The sequence below is a fragment of the Salvia hispanica genome, chromosome 3 (genome assembly GCF_023119035.1).
Source record: "Salvia hispanica cultivar TCC Black 2014 chromosome 3, UniMelb_Shisp_WGS_1.0, whole genome shotgun sequence".
Lineage (NCBI taxonomy): Eukaryota > Viridiplantae > Streptophyta > Magnoliopsida > Lamiales > Lamiaceae > Salvia > Salvia hispanica.
The window spans coordinates 37,376,444-37,393,199 of NC_062967.1; the positions used below are offsets into that span (position 1 = coordinate 37,376,444).

The 16,756-nt window shown below is 35.4% G+C and overlaps 3 protein-coding genes across 4 annotated transcripts; all 3 read right to left on the minus strand.

Moving 5' to 3' along the window:
- Window positions 1-55: 55 nt before the first annotated feature.
- On the minus strand, window positions 56-3,507 carry LOC125212619 (repressor of RNA polymerase III transcription MAF1 homolog). 2 transcript variants are annotated; one of them, XM_048112831.1, is made up of 11 exons: window positions 3,295-3,507; window positions 2,790-2,866; window positions 2,608-2,678; window positions 2,464-2,513; window positions 2,093-2,166; window positions 1,953-2,015; window positions 1,515-1,602; window positions 831-893; window positions 653-732; window positions 520-565; window positions 56-444 (listed from the first exon to the last, which is right to left on the minus strand). In XM_048112831.1, the coding sequence occupies exons 2-11, from the start codon at window positions 2,819-2,821 to the stop codon at window positions 367-369; spliced, it is 645 nt and encodes a 214-aa protein (XP_047968788.1). In that variant the 5' UTR covers window positions 2,822-2,866; window positions 3,295-3,507; the 3' UTR covers window positions 56-366. The 2 variants fall into 2 exon arrangements, with proteins under 2 accessions (XP_047968788.1, XP_047968787.1); XM_048112830.1 differs by having other exon boundaries at window positions 56-410; window positions 494-565; window positions 3,295-3,504.
- Window positions 3,508-3,892: 385 nt separating this feature from the next.
- Window positions 3,893-9,063, minus strand: LOC125210069 (sulfhydryl oxidase 2-like). Its single transcript, XM_048109650.1, has 13 exons — window positions 9,042-9,063; window positions 8,483-8,606; window positions 7,121-7,145; window positions 6,957-7,049; window positions 6,594-6,775; window positions 6,285-6,354; window positions 6,117-6,185; window positions 5,959-6,032; window positions 5,737-5,875; window positions 5,404-5,444; window positions 4,883-5,029; window positions 4,360-4,806; window positions 3,893-4,267 (listed from the first exon to the last, which is right to left on the minus strand). Exons 1-13 carry the CDS (start codon window positions 9,061-9,063, stop codon window positions 4,243-4,245), a joined length of 1,458 nt encoding a protein of 485 aa, XP_047965607.1. The 3' UTR covers window positions 3,893-4,242.
- Window positions 8,965-12,290, minus strand: LOC125210479. The gene is made up of 9 exons (XM_048110030.1): window positions 11,963-12,290; window positions 11,449-11,630; window positions 10,878-11,056; window positions 10,461-10,745; window positions 10,324-10,382; window positions 10,206-10,242; window positions 10,049-10,120; window positions 9,644-9,968; window positions 8,965-9,519 (listed from the first exon to the last, which is right to left on the minus strand). Exons 1-9 carry the CDS (start codon window positions 12,063-12,065, stop codon window positions 9,109-9,111), a joined length of 1,653 nt encoding a protein of 550 aa, XP_047965987.1. The 5' UTR covers window positions 12,066-12,290; the 3' UTR covers window positions 8,965-9,108.
- Window positions 12,291-16,756: the final 4,466 nt, after the last annotated feature.

Consider the following 16,756-nt stretch of genomic DNA (forward strand, 5'->3'; position numbering starts at 1 on the left):
TGATCATGGGTAATTAACAAGTACTACATTGTATCAAAATTTAGCAAAATGCACATTAAGCAACAACAAAAGGGCATATATTGGGATTTATATGACAACAAGCAACAATCTGCAAGTTACAAACAAGATACAGGAAGCAGTGGGGCATCTGCATCCTCTTACAGTGCAACCGGTATTCACATATGAGAAACGGCGTAAAGCACTACTAGAAACAAAAGAATACACACCCTACATACTGCCCAGCCTACATACACATCAACAGTTTTGATTTTGATACAAGATTTTTTCCAAGATTTATACAGTCAACATGATTATAGAGATTGCTTCATCATATGTCCATGTCATCAAATATTTCTCCGTCTTCCTCTAGAATCGGCTCATCAAGATGAAAGCCTTCACTAACCAAGGAGCTGCCAAGGATACCGGTTGATTAGGCTGGGTGGGCTGTATAACATAATAGTTCTGCTGAGTGATGGATGGATGAATAAATTACCTTAAACAGCTGAAACGAAAGCTTACAACACGCTTGAGCTTTCTATTGTAGAAGAAGAAATGGTATGACCATCTGGAAGGTACAAGGTTGAAAGATGGAAAAAAGTTACACATCGACTGAAGAAAAAGGAGCTGTTATTTTAGATGTAGTAAGGCTTACATGGCTCCTTTCTCCAGGAATGGATCTGCATCAGAATCGGGGTTGTAGCTGTAGATTTCACATTCTGACACTTTTACGACCTGAAACAACAATAACGTAGATGAGTTGCTCGATTTTGAAGCTCTTATCCTTGGCAAGTTGTATTATTTGGGTTTTTCGTTGGTACGGTTGAGGATACCTCATCTAAAGCCTTGTGTAAGGTCGCAAGCAATGAATCTCCTTCGTTCTCCTCAGACCACTCCTACATAGATCGTGGACTCGAAACTGAGCATACACGTGGTATTACAAGAGAAGCAAAGAAAACCCAAAAAATTGAGGAGCTTTGAATCCATGACTTGCTAGGGAGGAGTCCACAGTTAAACCGATCAATTAACCATTTAATCGAGAGTTCCATGTGGAAATACAATCCTTCAAACGAAATTGACAAACTGAATTTGCTAACACATAAATTGCCCAGCTAAATCATCAAGACGGAGAGATGGTCTTGAGAGTATCAAACTACAATTTCAACATAGCAAGTCTAAGATTTATCCAGCAGTTGATATACTTTGGATGGTGTTTTAAACTATCTAACAATCTCAGGAACGTGCTTCTCAGTCTCACGATATTATTATAGGTTACAATGGGGTGGTTCTCGTGCCAGATGTATAAAGTAACAACCAAGAGCTAGCTATCACAGACGAAATAATACTCTCAGTAGATTTGACCAAAATTCAGTTTTTGATGGGTGATATTGGATGCACAGAATTATAGGCACACCATACAACATTATAAATGCATGTATGTTTTGAGATAATCATTTTTTGGAGGTTGTGAACACATCACTACAATGTGTGATTATTCACAGATTTTGTGGAGATACCTTTGAAGCTTCGAGCATGTAAACATCAAATATCTGCTTAAAACTGTCCCAGCTTTCTTCAGTGAAAAATTCGTGAACTCTGGCTGCACTGTTGAACCAAAATTTTTGCAGATTGTAGCATAAAAAATAAATACCAAAACACATATTTTGAAGCGGAACAGATCAGATTTGGATGATGCAAACTAAGAGGCGATCGGGTAACATATAACTGACAATTAGTGTTGGGAAATGGAGAGACTTGAACTCTCAGCTCCTTATGAGCAACAGTAATTTAAACTGTCTGTCAAACCTTCTGACAACACTCCCAAAGCCGTTAAGAAGGATTATATAGCGGGATGCCACGTCGCAAAGAAAGCTGACAGTGGCATTACCCATAATCCTCCTTGTTGATCACACAGCAATAACAAAAATATTATCAAGCGTAAGATACAGAGTTACCTGAAAGCGAAGTCAGGATACATATGATGAAGAATAAGAAGAAGATAAATCAATGTCTTCCGGCTGCCAGGTTCACAAGGTGTGAGTCAACTACATAAAATAAATAAAAACCAACAGGCTTTTGAGATTGATTTGCCAACCTAGATCTACTAAGAAGATATTCATCAGGTGAAGAAGAGTCGGTGTCCAAAGACTTTCCAAGATGATCAAGAATCTGGATTTGAAAAATAACGAGGTGTTATTATTAAGACCAGTCGATTTCAGAATGTTGTGAGATAAGACATACGATTCAGGTTGAATAGGCTACTGAATAATGAGTAAAGACTAAAGTTTGCAAGATATGAAATAGAGACACAAAGCCATCATTGCAGAGAACAAACGTATCAGATAGTAAAAGATAATTTGTCAGAACTAGTATAAATCAGACATTACCGAGAAGAAAATAGGAAAAGATCCGTGAAGGAAAAATTTAACAACTAAAACTATATTCAACTACATAAATTGCACTCGCCTCATTCTCCAAGCTGAGAGAGAGCTTCTTATCTGTTCCGGTATGTTTGCCTAGAAATAAAACATCCAAGAAATCTCACATTATCTTTACCACCAACAGAACTTAGTGTTTACTCTCATATTGGTTATCACTTATCACACTTACATGAGTAAGCTTCCAAGCATCCTTCAATTGTTCGTTGTCCAAGAGTTACATGACTCAAGAAATCATTAATTCTGGAAGCAAAAAATTCAAACTGATTAGCTGACAAATTCACTGATGGAACCAACTTTGTGTGTCACAAACAGACATGGGAAAAATATTTCAATACAAAATTAAAAGCATACTTGTCAAGAGGAGTGTATTCCATGTACTTCATGATGTATTTCGATCAAAATCCAGGCTTCAATCACAATCTCAATGTCTGCACAGAGATAATATAGCATAAAAACCAGTTGATTATCCTAAAATATAAGCAAAGTGACATTTGAATCGCTACAGTATCAATTTAAACTTCTCATTAACATCAAATACCAAACTAATTTAGCAACCAATGTGTCTGATTGATTATCCAATAGCTCAAATCTTATCATTTCTCGTGTTAGGAAGCAAATTCATTTTCCCCTAAACTATATTACGGCGCGGAAATGTAGAACTCGAGTCAAATTCTCAGCCAAAAGTAACACAGGCAAATGAAACAGCTCCTAACCGGACAAATTCAACGGACTCAAATGAGATTGAAGGAAAATCGCCTAAAATAAGTTGTAATTCAAGCAGATCTACAAATATATACAGATCAAATATCAGCTAAGCTGAATCCAACAAATTAAACAGAAGGAAGCAGAAGCACACCTGATTCGACGAAAACGCCAGAAATTGAAGATATACTAGCTGCTTTAAGAGAAACTGGTGTGAATTTGCAGATGCAACCGATATCTCTTGGCGGAGGAATCCAAAGATGGAATATGCGGAATTCCCGATTTGATTCGATGGAAATGTGTTTGAAAAAAAATGTGTCTGTAATTTTGAGTGTTTTGGATGAGGTTGTTTCGGTTTTGGATGAGGTTGGTTTATTTTGGTAGTTGGATTAATATTGTTGCTGGTATAAAAATATTATTATGTCATCTTGCTTGTCAAATTACATAAATTAATATTAATAGCTATTAAAAAAATATTGTCATCAAATATAATTTCTCTTTTCCAATCGAATTTACACATTTCTTATCATACAAAAATATTATTTTGTCTTTGTTATTATCTACTACCAAACGGATGGAGTATTTTATTAGTAATATTTTACACGTTATTTGTCCATACTATTTGATACAATTTTTTGGCATAGATTTAATAAAATTGATGATTAAAATTAAATGAAAAAAGAATAATGTTAGTTGATGCATTTTTTGGCATAGATTTAATAAATTGATGTTTAAAATTAAATAAATTTGAGTAGCACGAATGGAGTATTGATTTCTATTTTCGAAACATATATGTCACGCAAATGAAAATTGTTACAAAAATTGTCTGAAACATCAATAACTACCACAATAGTATACACTATTACATAAACAATGAAACATTCTTTGCAATAACGCTTAAACATAAAGGCAGTATGTAATCTTTCCCTACAAATCTCTTTATCCATAAAAGCAAAATCTGTACACTCCACAGCCTGGGAAGAAAGGCAAGCTCTCTCTCTTCATCGGGGCGCCTCGATAATCATGTATAAACTGTATCTGTTTCCCATCGGTGTATCAGTTCCAGCTTTTTCTCATCGATGTATAGACTCAGTTAGGTGTATCAGTTCCAGCTTTTTCTTGGCGGCCTGAAACAGTTGTGTAAAAGAATAGGTGAGAACAACAAACTCCCCATAGTTATGTAGTAGTACTATTCTTTAAAGAGCGTGGGTGTTTATACTTCCGGCTCTTCTGATGTTGGCGCCAGTAACAGGCGAGTGCTCCGAATGCACAGCTGGCGACAGCGATGGCCAGTGCAGCTCCGAGAGGAACAACAAGGGCGTTCGCTGAGGTCAAAGCTGTCAAATCCTCGGCTGTCAACCAAGCTGACCGCCTCTGTGCAAGAAGTTCCTTTTTCTTGTACAAAGTTACAAGTTCCTTCCCATAATAGTCCTTCAAAAACGTGTACACCTTGTCGTGATCCCACTCGATTTCATTGCTGTCTTTTCCAGTTGTAATCGCATAGCAAGACGGGCAGAGCTGTCTTGGAGGCCATACGATTTTTGGAAATTCAGGATCATTGGTTCCAAGAGAGGGTTCTTCCTTCATGAGTCGCTCGTTAACTTTGTTGTGTGCGCTCCATAGCCAGAGGGCGAAATCACGGGACTTCTTGAAAGGGCTAGAAACACTACAGATTTGATACTTTCGTTTAGCTGACATTTTAAAAGAAGAAAATTGATTGTAAGGTAAGCACATTAGATTACCTTGAACACATGCTGTAAAAATGTTGCCTACACTCCTCACAGACGAAGAAATTATGTATGAAATCACAAATGGTAGAGAATGCCAACTCGCTTTCTCCATCATCAACTCTTACAGAGAGTGAATGCAACAGAACCCACAAACCACAACTGCAACAAAAAACAAAGAATTTGTATATTATCATACGTTCGATGCTGAACCCACAAACCACAACTGCAACAAAAAACAAAGAATTTGTATATTATCATACGTATGATGCTGTATAAAAAGTGGATTAAAGATTTTAACTTTTTTGACCAAATATGGCCCAATAAATTAAAGAATGTAGTTAACATCCAGTTGCTCGATGTGTTGCAGCTTATTAATCTCTCTTCCGGTCATATTTAGCAGTTGAAACGATAGATTTGTCACCATCTCCAGTCATCAAATAATGTAGAAATACCGGTACCACTATTGGGATCTTAAATACATGGATATACAATTTGCTGTATACACAATAGAAATAGATGACAAATGTGCATACCTAAAACCTCTGGTCTCATTCGTGCTTCCCCGACAAAACATCTACAGAGAAAAAATTGCCATATTCAGAAAATTACTAAATGTGGATATCACATGAAAAGATGACAAGGAATTTTATGTTTTACAGAGAACTAAACAGAGTTCTGTACTAATATCTCATAATATGCCATCCTTCATATGCATATTAAAAATCTATGGTCAGCTTTAAAAAAATTATGCCATCATCACTTTAAAGCAGGGGTGAAAATGTTGAAAATCTATGGTCAGCTTTAAGGCCAGATAATTACCATAATAGCTAATGAAAAACAAATTATTAAGTTTAAACAAAACCTACCCAGTACCCACGAGGTACACCTTTTCCACAAATGTCATAATGCCTGGGTTCTCCCACCCCAAAAATACTTTCTGTTTCTTTCTTGTCGACTGAAATGTTATCAAAATCAACAAGTATTTCTGCAGTTCCCTTCCGACATCTAACAAGAATATCCAAAACCATGTTAAAAACAGAAGCACGTCATCAACAAAAGCATACGAAAACAAACGAATAGATGCTGACCTTCTAGATGGGTGATGGACCACCAAAAGTTGGAGGAACTTCACAAGCGCAAATTGAGTCTCTGATTTGATCATCTAATAGATCATTTTTGTTAAATACTAGCAGTAAAAAGCAAAAATAATATGATAAAATAATAAATGCACGCCATATGCGCTCACTTTATGGTCTAATATGATGTCAAAAGCAGTGGATGTTGCCTCCTCAATATCATAAATAGCTTGTGCAATCTCTCCAAAGAAACATAAGAGTAAGTCAAAAACAAACAAAAAGTTGGAGAATAATTTTTATCAATTTAGTTAAGCATTTAGGAGGGGTTGTAAAAGCACCTGTCCAATATCGGAAGAATTTTTCTGAAGTTGATCATTCTCAAATTTCTGGTCATCCAAGAGATATGAGCTGTAAATGTAAAAATAAAGATCCAAACATATATTAGGCTCAAATAAAATCACTTATTGTCAAGTACAGGAAAGTTCATACAAGTCTTATAGCAGTGAAAAGGAATCAGATTCTGGATTGTTTAACTACCCCACCAATTTAGGCTCCAAAGGTTCAGACACCAGTACTCGCATTAAAAAATTCATGGGTACAACTTGATTCAACGAAGTTACTTGCCAACATGAAGATAGGTTTTGTACCTGCTCAATTGCTTATTAATCCAATTTAGCAGGCGCTCAGCTGTTCGCCCGTCATCAATAGAGAGAATTTCACCTTTTCCTTGGTTTGGGTCAAAACTTCCATGCACAAACTTAGAAGGTGGCCCCCACAGAAGTGTAGGGTAGTGCCCAACAGAGAACTTATCACAAAGATTAGTGTTTATCTGTACTGCCAAGCAAGTAAGTTGGAGAACAATCAAGAACATATAATGACAAATATCTGCTCAACATGAATGTTATCAACCAAACAAAATCACAAGTTAAACCTATCTTTATCCCTCATCTGTTTCAAAAACATTAGCGCCCTTAATTTCACAAAAACATAGAGAAGCATCGCATTAGAACCTTTAGGGCACAATCTACTCTGGTCATCAATATGATTCCTGGATGGGCAGCATCTGCTCCATTAAAAATCTTTGCAACCTTCTCATACTGGGGCTGCACAAATTCTAAATGTCACCAACCACTATTGGCATTCGAAAGAACAATAAATTCAAAACCCAACATACCTTGTAATTTCTACAAGCTGGGCACCTGCAAAATAGATAGGTAGTAAGTACATTATGAGTGTAAACTTATGCAACTCTTATTCCCAATGTCTGTGATTTAAATGAACATCTACATAAACTTGTATCGTACACACCATCAGCAGATACATGTGTTCAAAGCAACAAAATAAACACACCATCCTTCTTTATTATTCACCGTAGGAATTTCTGATTTCATGAATTCAAATTTTGGCAACCATTATTCTCTGTAAAGCAGAGCTTCACAAATAGAAGAACAAGGACGGCAGCCATATGTGTTTTTCTTTCTTACAAACTTAACACATTGATGAATATTACAAGCTCCATCAGACAAATACAGCAAAAACTAGACTTCCATACTAAACTTTTAAATGCCTCTTTCGCAACTTGTAAACAGGCTTTTCAAGAAACTAGGAGAATATATTACATTAAATGAGGCATAAACTCCACTTTCCATACTAAAATACTTTCTGAAAAACTGCCAGTACTGTTTTCTTAATTTAGTAGCAGCTTGGAAATAGAGTTTTCAGAATAACTGGAACTTAATTATCACAGGAAGCATTAGATCACCTGGAAGCACTATAAATGAGACGACCCCGTAATCCATACAAAAATAGCATTCTATCAACTGCGAACTAAGCTTACTTCCTACTGATAACTGAGCAAAACCCAAATTCCTAAAACAGTTTCGTATGCATAGTTATTACTACCTTCGTCCTCAAACAATAGACTAGCTTTACCATTTTGGACCGTCCCCCAAAATTAGACCAAGTCTAAATATGGAAAGTTTTTAACCAACTACACACCACTAATAATGTGGACCCCACAATCGACTAACACTATTTCCACTACCTTTTCTCCTTTTTCTTACTTTACTAATTGCACATTAAAACCCTTGTCATTAACAAGTTTGTCTATTGTTGAGGACGGAGGGAGTATAATGTAAATCCAAGGAAAGCAAATTGAATCTTTTCAGGTATGTTAAGCATATGATGGCAGAATTTCTAGCTATATCCATGAATCCGGCATTCCCTGGTTTCTTAGTTGTATTTATAATCATTAATTCATGTGATCCAACCTTGTCATGAACTATTTAGCTGGAAAACTAACATTTTTATCTCCACATAAACCTTCAAAACTCTTTCAGTTCAGTGTAGTGCCACTTCAAAAATAAATTTATTTCCCTCCACAAATCACATCTCGCAATCATCCGCTTTAACAGTCAACTCCAATATAAACCAACAGAAAATCGACACACTTCAAAAATCATATTTCGGCGAAATTTAAATAGATGAAAAGGAAGACCGAAACTTGTAGAAAATAAAACGAATTGAGCAAACGAACCAGTGAGCGAAAAATTCCACAATAGCATGAGTAGCGGGGGTTTCACTGAGCACGGAATCGAAGTTCGTGGCATTCAATTCCACAGCGTAATCAGGTTTTTCAGATTGATTCTTGAAACCACGAACTTTGGTATAATTCAATTATTTGTAAACGAAATATGCCACTTAAACATTTTTTTCAATTGGATCTCATTCTCGTATCATTCCTCCTTTCCCAATTGTGAAGTACTATTAAAACTCATATTATTATAAAAGTGTCTATTTTTATGAAATGTGTTTTATGATTCTTGAAACCACGAACTTTGGTATAATTCAATTATTTGTAAACGAAATATGCCACTTAAACATTTTTTTCAATTGGATCTCATTCTCGTATCATTCCTCCTTTCCCAATTGTGAAGTACTATTAAAACTCATATTATTATAAAAGTGTCTATTTTTATGAAATGAATAGAGTATATTAATTTATTTTTATGAAATGGATGGAGAATAATGATTTGCTTGAACTAATAAGATATGATATGATAGTGAGAGTGATACAACATCTATCAGCACGTAACCTGAAATGGTGCTTCGCCCCATTCCAAATTCGGCCTAAAACAAGACTAGTTTCTACAGATCCCAACCCTAAGCTCCATGCCGCGGCGTCGCTCCGGCGGAAAGTACGCCATCCCCGCTTCCACAGCCGCGGCGTATCCGCGAAGAGAGCTTTGCAAACACCTCCACCCTTTGGGGGCGGTTCGCATAGAGTATCCACAGGGCGAGGCTGAGCATCACGCCGACCGAGATCAGCCCTAGCCCGGCGTTCACGACGCGGAGGTAGCGGTCGAGAGGGGGGCAGTAGCTCGAGGTAATGTTGCGGAAGGTGTCCCGCACGAAGTTGCAATTTTGGAGATTCAGCAGCACCGGAGCATAATGCTCGAGGGCGTAGCTCACGTTCAATGCGGTCAATAGCTCCGTGTACATGGCCGGAGTCAGCCTCCCGACGCTGGTGCAGAGGCCGAACGAGGATACGTTGCACGTATAAGTCTGCCACACCTACAAACATAGAAAAGCAGTGTAATTAAATGACCTGTAGTAGGGGAACCATTACTGATCCTCTTTTGAAAACCGACGAAAAATCTTAGATTTCCCGAAAATCGTGACTCGGGATAATAATTACCGTGGAAGCATTTTCCATGGAGAGTTCCCCGTCCGAACATATCCGTTCCTGCAGCTGGGCGTCGTAGGGGTAGCAGAGAGGCGGTATGACCGGGCCGGATTGGTTGTAGTAACTCGAACCAGCCTGGGGAGGAGGGTTCGAGTTGGCAACCGAGCCCACGAAGCCATTAACCATATTTGAGATATCATTGATAACTTGCTTGCTCTTGTAAAGGGTTTGATTCGTAGTCCTCTGGTCGACGCAAGGCAAGATGTTGCTGAGGGCTGTTTCTGCGTGAGGATTCTCGACCCACTCTCCCATTGCCAAACACGTGTCAGCAATCGCGCTGAAGAGCATAGAAGCAGATTTAGGGCGATGGTAGCTATGCAACGAAGAGAGGAAAACGAGATAAGTGTTCGTTCTTACTTATCGAGAATAATGAAAACCCCGCAAAGGATGAATGTAACAGCAACAAGTAGCCATCCACTGATAATGAATCTGCACAATTATAGTTGTAACAAAATGATCATCAACTGCAGAATGAAGAAGAAGACGAAGAACAAGAAGAAGATACGAGGCTCACATATGTATCACATGCTGATGGCCGAAGATAGACAACGCTGCAACACACGAATTTTGAGGTTAGCAAGATTATGAAGGCAAGAAGTCGCACAAAAATGTTCGGTTCCACCAATACATACCGAGGCCTAAAAGTGATACGACGAGCATCACTGCAGCAATGGTGATCAGTGCAGACTTCCTACGAAATCAAAAGGCGAATCAGTACTCAAGTATGCAAATGCAGCAAAATTTGTTACTATTGTAGGAGAAAACATACACTTTGCTGAAGACTATGCGTATTTTGCTTGAGTTTTCGTTAGTCTTCAGCTCCAATGTGTCTGCTGCAGAGTTCAGTTGTACATTTAACTGATCAATGTCATTCCCGATGTCTGATGGAAGGAAAATCTGGGCCACGTTGACGGTTTTCGCTAGTGATAAGTATTCTGTGACGTTTCTAAGCGTGTCTACTGTGAACTCTGATTGATTCACGACGTAATTCAGAGTATCCATTGCTTCCCCATGAAAGTCGACTTGCCCCACTGAAAGCAGAATGCACCCAATGCTGGTGAGAGAGAATGTAGATCGAGTGAGCCAAGGAACCAACCATTTTATCCAAGTTGTTAGAGAAAAACATTGATAGCTAATGGAAATCGAAAGCTGATCAACAAATGAAGGAGCGAGTTGAGACTATTACGCTGCAGCAGAAGTGAAGAGAATGAGAAGCAAAAGGCATATCCTGAGTGACCAGCTTGCTTCATTTCCTGTGATTTTTATCTTCCATCCGCACGAGTAGTGCACCAGAAGAGCCACACCGAAAGAAAAGAACCATAAAATAGCAAGACTAAAGGCCGCAGCACCTGTAAATCCAACGGACTAAAGAAGCAATGATCAAAAACACGGTACACTAAAACTCAAATCCTCAAATATACTCATCAAACGAACGTAAAACGTATAAAAGATTTAGATGACAAGAAACAAGTTAAACCAAACAAAAAACCTTCACATTTCGACACAAAACGCATATCAGTTCGACACTATTTAGAGTGACAGTTACTTTAGGTTCGACATTTGCAGCAATGATCGTCTCAAGTTTATCAAGATCACATCTAACCATACTTCAAGATCATGTGGAATTCATTAACATACACCAAGTTCAAGCAAAGATTGTCATAACACGAATCTCACCATATCATCGACATCAACATCAACATCAACATAAAATCCAAGCAACACAAACTCAGCAAATAGTCAGAGAAAGAACTCACAGTCCAGTAATGTTTGTTGGCAATATCCCATCCACCTCTATATCTATGAAACCTAGCAAGAATGTCGGGCCTCTTCGTCCTGTTGGCTGCCAACACAAGCGTGCTCACATCACTGGCCGGCCCCGGAGCTTCGCCATTAGAGCTCAACATCTGATCCTTCCATGACCCCATATTTTCTTCCCCTACACACATAACCAAAACTTGGATTCATACTAAACAAAGATCAAATCTTTAAATAGGGCTAAAACCAGAAACCAACAAGCTCATTCAGTAGCATCACAATCAACAGTTAAATTACATAATCAAGTAGTAGAAATCTGTTACATCATCCCCTTTTCAAGAAACCTGATTACCCAAAAAGGGAACAATCAGCAAGAATAACAGAAACAATCCTATCAAAATCCAATCTTTTTCAACTAAAACGGGCAATTTAATCAAATCACCAAGAACAAGAAATGAAGCAAAGAATCAAGAATCCCAGTGAAATTCTCAAAGGGGTGAATAAAAAACCAACCTAAGATGGACTTGAAAGGATCTCTGGGGTGGCAAAGCACGAAGCTTGAGTTCAAGAGAGCAAGGAGAGAAACAGCAAAGCAGAGAGAAGCCCTCTTCCCCATAGCAAATCTCACTGCAAGAAATGCAGATAAAGCCACTGCAGATCATATCATTCGTGTAGTCACTTATTCTCTCTCATAACAAACAAATGAAGAGCCCAATTTCTCTGATTTTCTTCTTCTCTCTCTTTTTTTATCTCTTGTTTAGCTGTTTCTTGATTAATGGCAAATGAGGAAATCTTAGTCTGATTATCTGAGATCTCTCTTCCACTCTCTCTCTGAGAGAGCTTCATATATATATATATATATATACAAATGAAATGAAAGACTGCACACTACAGTTGCTTTTGGATTCATGTCATCTTCAGTTTTTTTATTAATTATTAAAGCGTTATTTCCTCGAAAATTTGGTATCTTTATTTACTTTCCCATTGAAATAGGAAACTATCGGTATTCTGTGGTGATTACTGTTTTAGGTCACTCAAAACCATTCATTACACGTTACGTATAAAATAAAGGTTTTAATTTTATATTTAAATATACAAACTTTTACTACTCCATGGACTAAATTTTTATTTTAAATATGTAGATTTTTTCAATTTTTTTATTTCTTATGATTATAAATTGTCTCTAAATTAATGATAAGTAAGAGCTTGAAATGTCTGTGTAGATTAAATAATTGATGTAATAAAACATAAGTATTTGTATATTTACGAGGTAATGAGAGCATATGAGTTGGATGTATAGGTGTGTGATCAAATAGTAACTAAGTTACAGGAATAACTAATCACTAATATCAATTTTGTATGTTAAAAACATCAATACAAAGACATAAATTTATCAATCTTCTTATATTGATAAACTTATGTCTTTATGTTGACATTTTAAATTTACATGTTATATTGATATAATTATATTTTTGTGTTGATAATTTTAACACACAATATTGAAAGTTATTAGTTATTACTGTAAATTAGTTAGCACACTAACACAACCCTGGATGTATATATTCAAATATTCAATGAATCGATTCGATCTCGAATAGCTGCTTTTGCTAGAATACCGAGTAGTTTTTCAGTTCAGCTAATCTCGATAATATTATTCGGTTGTATTAATTTAATTTTCCTTATGATATGAGTAGATATAAATTAAATGAAAGTATATGATAGTGCAATTGCCCCAATCCCCCTAGTAAAAAGAATAAATACCTACTCTTGAATATTTTTTGCGATGTCACAATATTAGGACTCCCTCCGTTTTTTCATAGTTGAGTCATTTTACTATTTCGAAAAGTTTCTTCATAGTTGAGTCGTTTTCTTATATGATAACTTTTTCCTCTCTCTTACTTTACTCTCTCTACTTTTTTCACTTTATACTTTATTCTCTCTCCGTTTTTTCATAGTTGAGTTATTTATTTAACACATCCAACATTCATTTCTAAAACTCCGTGCCGAAAAGTTCCACCTCAACTATGAAGAAACGGAGGGAATATTAAAATCTCACTCTTTACTAGTAGGGGTGGCAAATCGTGCGTGTCGGGTCGTTATCGTGTTGACACGATAACGACACGAACACGATAACAACAAACACGAACACGACCCGTTAAGAAAACCTCAAACACGAAAACGAACACGACTCGCTACCCTCGAGACACGAACACGACACGAACCATTTCGGGTCAACACGACACGAACCTATTAATGACACGAAAATAAGTATTGAAAAATGAAAATAATAAGAATAATAATATTAAAATATTATGTGTTAATAAGAATAATAATATTAAAATATTATGTGTTAACGGATAACACGAACACGACACGAACACGCATTGTTAACGAATAACACGAACCCGACACGAATACGACACGAACGATACGAAATTTTCGTGTCCTTAATGGATCGACCCGATAAGGACACGAACACGATAAGCTCTGATCCAAATCCATTAATTTCGTACCGATTTATATCATGTTATCTTATCGTGTCAAAAATTGTCTGCCCTATTTACTCGCACATCGAATTTATTTGGTCTTATCTAGCCATGCTAGCAAGTATAAACTAGTTTTGATGATTAAATAGTTGTTACCTTTATAGCATAATAAATAAATTCCATTGGTTGCTTTTACGATTTCACACTTTTTCAAGGTCCCCCACTAAGAGATAAGAAGTTTTCTTTAATCACATTAATTTTGGGGGGAAAGATAAGCATGTTTTAGTGGTTCTTATAAAGGAGTATCATACTTGCTAAATTATATAATTACTCCATTATTTAAGTTTTCATTAATTTAATTAGCAAGAGTAATGAATCGAGTGAGATTAGGTGCACAATAACGGTCAAAGATGATTTGTTAGTATTTTTTAACGGTTTTGATGGGATCTGATCGTAATTAATGAGTCTTAATTACAGTTGTTAATGGTGTATTAAAATTAAACTCTACATATAAAAAATATGAAATGGTGAGATACAACACTCAATAATTTTATTCTACATTTATTTGCTAGGAATCAATATGTTAAATTTCTAAATAGTTACAATCCTAACCCATATGTTGCTGTCATGTTATTCATGTGCCATGTTTGTAGAAGAAAAAAATTTGTTTGATCATCAATCGAAAGGCAATTATATGAAATTATGAGTAGTGGCCGCCTCTCATTGAGCCACATCTATTTTAGCTAACATGGATTATATAATATTATAATGCCAATCATCAATTTATCATCTATAGTTATATACCATATCGTGTCATATGCATTGCCACATGTGATTAGGTAACAATCTTGTTTTTTTTTTTAATCTACATATAGTGTATTTAGGTGGTATAAGATTCTTGAATATAATAATATTGAGATGTAACAATGAAATAAGTTAAAGTCTGGATCATATATAATTGACAGCATTTTGATATAGTAGTATAATCTGTATGTCTCATTACAATCTAGTTGTAATTTTTTCATCTATTTTACATTATTCATTTATATCTCTCTTACTTAATTTTTCACTTTATTTATTTTACCAATAATTTATTTATTTATTTAAATATGCTAAAAAAAACGCATTATCTATAATGGAATGGAGGAGTAAAATATTCATAATTTTATATGGTATGACATAATCCATTTGTTATACTAGTATCTGTTAGTAGCCAAAATATTAGTAGCTTAATACTTTCCCATGATGCAACTAGCAAATTAATTTTAAGAATAATATTAAATTAATAAGTTACTTATGGATCCTATTCTAATGCTTTTAGCACCCTAATTCAAAATCAAGACTAAATCTTCACACTTGGATTTTAAAATGAGTGGATGAGATTAAAGCTCACAAAATCTCAATAAATAGTAGACAAAATATCAACAAAAGGGTAATATCGTCATTATGTTATCATATGATAATTTTCGTGAGTGTTTTTTTATATCAACATTGTGTATTACAAATATCAACAATATGACATTAGAATATCAACACAAGAACAAGAAAATATCAACACATTTTTATTGAGATTGGACATGCATAATATTGAGATTTTGCCTACAATATATTGAGATTTTTTGTTGCATTTGTTGAAAATAGCTGCTTATCAACATGTATGAAAATTGAAATATAATTTATCAAATTTCATCACCTGAACATCGTCGGAACATATGCAATTGAGATCTCGTTGTAATCCTTATTAAATTATCTTTAATTTGATATATTTTTTGCGAAAAAATAATATAAATTGAGAGAGTTACGTAAATTTAAAGATTTGAGATGATTTTGAGGAGAGAGAAGTAGTTAGTTATAATTACTACATATAGGATTTGACATTAATACGCTTTTAATTTAATTAATAATTATTTAAATTTAAAATATATTACACTTGGCATTATATTAACCACAAGATCTTCTAATCTAACGGTTGAAAATTGGTCTCAATTTAGGATTGGTAATTAGCTAGCAATTGAATACAGTTACTTATATTCTTTAAAAATATAAACTATTTCTATTATTATTTTTTTCTTTAATAAATTGAGATTCATTTTTTTACTAATTATGCATTAAAAAAGTATACTATTTTAAAAAATTATACCATTTTTTTTTCTCTAGTACTATATTTTTCTATATTTAATTTAATAATCGCAAGTGATAATCATAGTGCGTTTCAATGTTTTGAGGATTGAGTTTATTGATCAGCTAAAATCAGACAAATCTTGACTTATCGCGTTGGGTGTCGACCGTGGTGGGGTACACAGGGCTATGCTGTACGCCGCGTACTACAGGATCTCCACTCCTGAAATGAATGACTATTAAAATAGCATAATTATGTCGAAGAAAGCACTTTTTTCACAAAGAAACTGCAAGTATAACTAAAACGTGCTGGATTAATAAGTCTAAGTTAGGTTAAGCCCTCTTACTATTAGTTGAATTTGCAATTTTAAGTATAGTACTACTAAAGAAAAAAAAAAAAAGGGAAAACTTAAGGGGTTTGGAGGAGTGGCAGGAGACTCGTTCATCTTTAACCATTTAACCAAATGATTAAGGGATCGATCCTTGCCTTGGACCAGCTATCCCACCCATTGAGATGCCTACAAATCAGCACGGGGAATAGTCACTTGATCTGCCGATAGATACCTTGTTAATCACCAAAAAGAAAAAAAAGGAAGAAACAAAAACATATAAAAAAAGAGTATTTTTTTATTCCATTACTCTTTAAAAATTAGTCCATTTTTAAATAAAAAAAATCTATTTCTATACATAGATATTATCCCAT

Excerpts from the sequence above, each read along its gene's own strand:
- LOC125212619 (XM_048112830.1), bottom strand. The coding sequence starts at position 2,821 with ATGAAGTACATGGAATACACTCCTCTTGACAA. Across the intron at positions 2,514-2,607 it reads ATGCTTGGAAGCTTACTCAT|GCAAACATACCGGAACAGAT; the intron begins GTAAGTGTGATA and ends TTTTATTTCTAG. Across the intron at positions 566-652 it reads TTCCTGGAGAAAGGAGCCAT|ATGGTCATACCATTTCTTCT; the intron begins GTAAGCCTTACT and ends TGTACCTTCCAG.
- LOC125210069 (XM_048109650.1), bottom strand. The coding sequence starts at position 9,063 with ATGGGGCGAAGCACCATTTCAG. Across the intron at positions 5,445-5,736 it reads GTGTACCTCGTGGGTACTGG|ATGTTTTGTCGGGGAAGCAC; the intron begins GTAGGTTTTGTT and ends TTTTCTCTGTAG. Across the intron at positions 4,807-4,882 it reads TTTTACAGCATGTGTTCAAG|TGTTTCTAGCCCTTTCAAGA; the intron begins GTAATCTAATGT and ends TCAAATCTGTAG.
- LOC125210479 (XM_048110030.1), bottom strand. The coding sequence starts at position 12,065 with ATGGGGAAGAGGGCTTCTCTCTGCTTTGCTGTTTCTCTCCTTGCTCTC. Across the intron at positions 10,121-10,205 it reads CATCAGCATGTGATACATAT|ATTCATTATCAGTGGATGGC; the intron begins GTGAGCCTCGTA and ends ATAATTGTGCAG. Across the intron at positions 9,969-10,048 it reads GTTTTCATTATTCTCGATAA|CGCGATTGCTGACACGTGTT; the intron begins GTAAGAACGAAC and ends TATGCTCTTCAG.